Source organism: Culex pipiens, chromosome 1, assembly GCF_016801865.2.
Source record: "Culex pipiens pallens isolate TS chromosome 1, TS_CPP_V2, whole genome shotgun sequence".
NCBI lineage: Eukaryota > Metazoa > Arthropoda > Insecta > Diptera > Culicidae > Culex > Culex pipiens.
In genome coordinates, this window is record NC_068937.1 from 91,755,666 (window position 1) to 91,760,818 (window position 5,153).

Below are 5,153 nucleotides of genomic sequence, written 5' to 3' on the forward strand. Positions count from 1 at the left end.
AACATTGTCGATAAGTATTACTTTTTGATACTCAAAAGAGTGCTATAATGAACTTATCAGCACTGTTATATGAAATAATGATAAATTTGCCATTTCTTCATTATCAAACGATAGAAAAGTGTAGCAGGCCTTGACCTGCACAGCTGATGCAATTCAGTTCAATCCCGACCACCAAGCAAGTCGGATGCAAATAAACAGTTACTCGCTACAACTAAAGCTGTCTTTCTGTTGCATAGCAACGGCTCTAACAATTGGCGACGAGGAGAAAAAAATTTTCTCGGAAAGTTCTCGAAGCTCTCAAACCCTCAAGAAGTCATCAAGATGACCGATCCGGACTTGAAGAACGCGATTTTGCGGCTGACGGACATATTGGCCAAGCAGCAGGAGACCCTCGAACGGTTGCAGAACCCGGGTCATCCGGCTGGCGGCACAGAAAGGATCGTCGAGTCGCTGGCAAGCGGAATTCAAGAGTTCCAGTACGATCCGGATGCCGGAGTCTTCTTCGATGGCTGGTACGGGAGGTACGAGGACGTTTTCACCAAGGACGGCAAGGATCTCGACGACCCCGCTCGAGTGAGGTTGCTTCTACGGAAGCTCAGCACGCCCGTCCACGAAAAGTACACCAACACGGTTCTTCCCAACCATCCCCGGGATTTCACGCTGGCGCAGACCGTTGCGAAGCTCAAGAAGCTCTTCGGCCGGCAGAAATCCGTTTTCCACGCCCGTTACCAGTGCTTGCAGTACGCCAAGAACGACGCGGATGACTTCACGACGTATGCTGCCACGGTGAACAAACACTGTGAAGCGTTCCAGCTCTCCAAGCTTTCCTCGGACCAGTTCAAAGCGCTCCGGTTCGTCTGTGGACTCCAATCGCCACGGGACGCGGACATACGAGCCCGACTGATCTCCAAGCTTGAAGCCGACGAAACCGCAGCTGTCGAAGCAGCCGCAGCAGGCGCTGCCGCCGGCGACGCTGGCGCAGCAGGCGTTGCTGCCCGAAGCAGGGTGACCCTGGAGAACCTCGTGGAAGAGTGCCACCGTGTGGCCAACTTGAAGCAGGACACGCTGATGGTGGAGAACAAGGATGCACGAAACGTCAACATTGTGTCTCGCAACCAGAAGAAGCCTGCCTCGCAGGGGAAACCAAAAACCCCGAAAACGCCCTGTTGGAAGTGCGGGGACAACCACTACGTTCGTGAGTGTCCGTTCGCTTCGCACACCTGTTCCAGATGCAAGCAACAAGGACACAAAGAGGGCTATTGCTCCAACAACAAGCCCACCACCTCGAAGCAGACGAAGCCCAAGGAGAACGTGAGGTCGAAAGGTATCTTCACGGTCTGCAACATCGGAAGCAAGCGTAAGTTCGTTCCGGTCGAGCTCAACGGCACAGCAGTCAAGCTCCAGCACGACTCGGCGTCCGACATCACCATCATTTCGCAAGAAACATGGACCAGCATCGGACAGCCAGCCGCTCGACCCACCGACGAATCTGCTGTCACGGCTTCCGGAAGCAGCCTCAACCTTCTCGCCGAGTTCCAGACTGAGATCACCATCGGAAGCGTCACCAAGCGTGGACGCATCTTCATCTCGGACAGCGCCGAACTCAATGTCCTTGGCATCGAGACGATGGATCTTTTCGATCTGTGGTCTATTCCGATCAACAACTTGGTCAACGCCGTGCACCAACGCCCCGACCAAGTCATCGAGCAACTCAAGCAGCAGTTTCCGGAGGTGTTCCGAAGCACGCTGGGTAGATGCACCAAAGCGCAGGTGAAGCTGTACCTCAAGCCCGACGCACGTCCAACCTACTGCCCGAAGCGACCAGTGGCGTACGCCGCTCTTCCGAAGGTGGACGCAGAACTGCAGCGGCTCCAGGACAACGGTATCATCTCGCCAGTTCAATTCTCGGACTGGGCAGCTCCGATAGTCGTCGTGCGCAAGGCGGACAACGTCTCCGTCAGGATTTGCGGTGACTATTCGACGGGGCTGAACAACGCGCTTGAATCTGACCGTCACCCGCTGCCTCACCCCGATGACCTCTTCGCGGAACTGGCTGGCGCACACTTCTTCACACATCTCGATTTGTCTGACGCCTACCTGCAGGTCGAGGTCGAAGAGGAATCGCGAAAGCTGCTCACCGTGAACACGCATCGTGGCCTCTTCCAGTACAACCGACTTCCCCCTGGAGTCAAGCCGGCGCCTGGAGCCTTCCAGCGCATCACCAACAGCATGGTTGCCGGCATTCCTGGAGTCAAGACGTACCTGGACGACATCCTCATCGCTGGCCGCACCAGAGAGGATCACGATCGCAGTCTTCGCGCTGTTCTCGAGCGCGTGCGTGAGTATGGCTTTCACTTACGCATCGAAAAGTGCCGTTTCGCCCTGCCACAGATCAAGTTCCTCGGACACATCGTGGACAAAGATGGCATTCGGCCCGATCCATCCAAGACGGAGGCCATCGCCCAGATGCAGCCGCCGAAGGATGTCCAGCAGCTGAGGTCCTACCTCGGCGCAATCAACTACTACGGACGGTTCGTGAAGCAGATGAAGCAGCTCCGGGCTCCCCTGGACAACCTGCTCAAGAAGGACGCACCCTGGCGCTGGTCCGCAGAATGCCAGAAATCGTTTGAGCAGTTTAAGGCCATCCTGCTTTCCGATCTGCTGCTCACCCACTATGACCCGTCCAAGGAGATCGTTGTCGCAGCAGATGCATCGAAGTACGGCCTCGGCGCCGTCATCATGCACCGATTCCCGTCCGGTGAGGTGAAGGCCATCGCGCACGCCTCTCGCTCACTGACGCCGGCGGAGATGAACTACGGACAAGTGGAGAAGGAAGCCCTGGCCCTGGTTTTCGCTGTCACGCGATTCCACAAGATGCTGTACGGACGCCACTTCCTCCTGCAAACCGATCATCAACCGCTGCTCAAGGTATTCGGCTCGAAGAAAGGCATTCCTGTCTACACGGCGAATCGTCTTCAACGCTGGGCCTTGACGTTCCTGCTGTACGACTTCGACATCCAGCACGTTTCGACGACGGCTTTCGGCTACGCTGATTTTCTCTCCCGGCTGATGTCATCCCAAAGCCGGCCAGACGAGGATTACGTGATTGCCGCCGTCTACGTCGAATCCGAAGCCAGAGCCATCCTCGACGACTCAATCAGCAACCTTCCAGTCACTCACAAGATGATCGTGGCTGAGACGCGAAAGGATCCAGTTCTCCAGCAAGTGGTGAGTTTCCTCAACGAAGGTTGGCCAGCGAGCGCCAAGCTGATTGCTGACCCTGACGTCAGAAAGTTCTTCGCTCGGCGCGATGGACTCCAAGTCGTCGACGACTGTGTGATGTTCGGCGATCGGATTGTCGTGCCCCTCAAGTTCCGCAAACGGATCATTCGCCAACTGCATCGCGGACACCCAGGGATGGACCGCATGAAGTCTCTGGCCCGCAGCTACGTTTACTGGCCGAACGTAGACGACGATGTGGTGCAGTTTGTTCGCCAGTGCAAACCGTGCGCTGCTGCAGCGAAATCCCCGACGAAGGCGACCCTCGAGTCGTGGCCTCTCCCGGACAGGCCGTGGCAACGTGTCCACATCGACTACGCTGGACCAGTCGATGGTTACTACTACTTCGTCATCGTGGATGCCTACTCCAAGTGGCCCGAGATCTTCCGCACTCGTGCCATAACCGCAACTGCAACCCTGGACATGCTTCGTGAGACCTGTTCCCGATACGGCAACCCAGACGTCCTGGTCTCAGACAACGGAACGCAGTTCACCAGCGGGCAGTTCGAGGAGTTTTGCCGTGCAAATGGTGTCACCCACCTCCGCACTGCGCCCTACCACCCGCAGTCAAACGGCCAAGCGGAGCGATTCGTTGACTCACTCAAACGTGGCCTCAAGAAGTTGAGTGAGGGGGAAGGCTCGCCCACACTGGAGCACTTGCAAACGTTCTTGTCGGTGTACCGTTCCACGCCCAACCGGAACACACCGAACATGACGTCTCCAGCTGAAGCATTCCTTGGACGACCCGTGCGCACCACACTGGACCTGCTGAAGAAGCCTGTTCCTGCCACACCGGTCGCCGTCAACCACAAGCAGAACGAGCAGTTCAACCGTCGGCATGGAGCCGTTAAGCGCGAGTTCAAGGACGATGACCTGGTCTACGCCGAGTACCACCAGCGCAACACCAAGTCCTGGATTCCCGGCCGTGTCGTCGAACGGAAAGGTTCCGTAAACTACATCGTGCAGCTGGACCTGGAAGGAAGACAGAGGATCGTGAGTTCGCACGTCAACCAGTTACGCCCTCGCTACGATGCTGAAGTTCCTGACCATGTCCAACAACGTCTACCGTGGGAGATCCTGATCGAAGAAGCTCGACCGTTGCTGCTAGCCGACCAGGAAGAACCTGAAGCTCCCATCGAGATCGACATTCCTGTTCCGGACAGTCCCGCACCACCGGCCCTGCCTGGAACCGAAGATCCACTGGAAGGTGGATCTGGCACAAACCACTTTGTGCTGCCTGAAGAAGATGCCGTACCCGCCGACAAGCCCGTAACGCCGCCGAAGCCGCCGACACCGGTACTTCCTGTTGGTCCACGACGTCCCATTCGACCATCCAGAATTCCACGGTGGCTGAATTTGTACGACATCTCTTAAGGGGGAGATGTAGCAGGCCTTGACCTGCACAGCTGATGCAATTCAGTTCAATCCCGACCACCAAGCAAGTCGGATGCAAATAAACAGTTACTCGCTACAACTAAAGCTGTCTTTCTGTTGCATAGCAACGGCTCTAACAAAAAGCAAGTTTTCAAAACGGAATTCAGGCATAAGAATATTCATGAGCCAACGAACAAAGAGTGAGCAGGACCACTCTTTTTTTACAAACTCAGATTGGCAAAGTTTTCCTTGAAATTAAACAAAACACAAAGGCCAACATAAACAAAGTTAAAAATCAATTTTTCAACATGTTTAAATATTTGGGCAAAATAAATACTTTCTAATAATATTTAAAACATCAGATATCCCGCGGCGGGCGCTCTAAAATTCTTTGTGTAAATATGGGTATTCGGTGCCGTCGCTCCGTGCCATACTTTCATACACTTAGGAGCCCAGGGCGGCGAAGTCCTTGTAGATAAAAAGGAAGACACTAGTGGTTG

General features: G+C 55.1%; 1 protein-coding gene across 1 annotated transcript; it reads left to right on the forward strand.

The window, feature by feature from the left end:
* The first annotated feature begins 259 nt into the window (after positions 1–259).
* Positions 260–4,770, forward strand: LOC120432005 (uncharacterized protein K02A2.6-like). Its single transcript, XM_039597135.2, has one exon. It carries the CDS (start codon positions 322–324, stop codon positions 4,651–4,653), a length of 4,332 nt encoding a protein of 1,443 aa, XP_039453069.1. The 5' UTR covers positions 260–321; the 3' UTR covers positions 4,654–4,770.
* Positions 4,771–5,153: the final 383 nt, after the last annotated feature.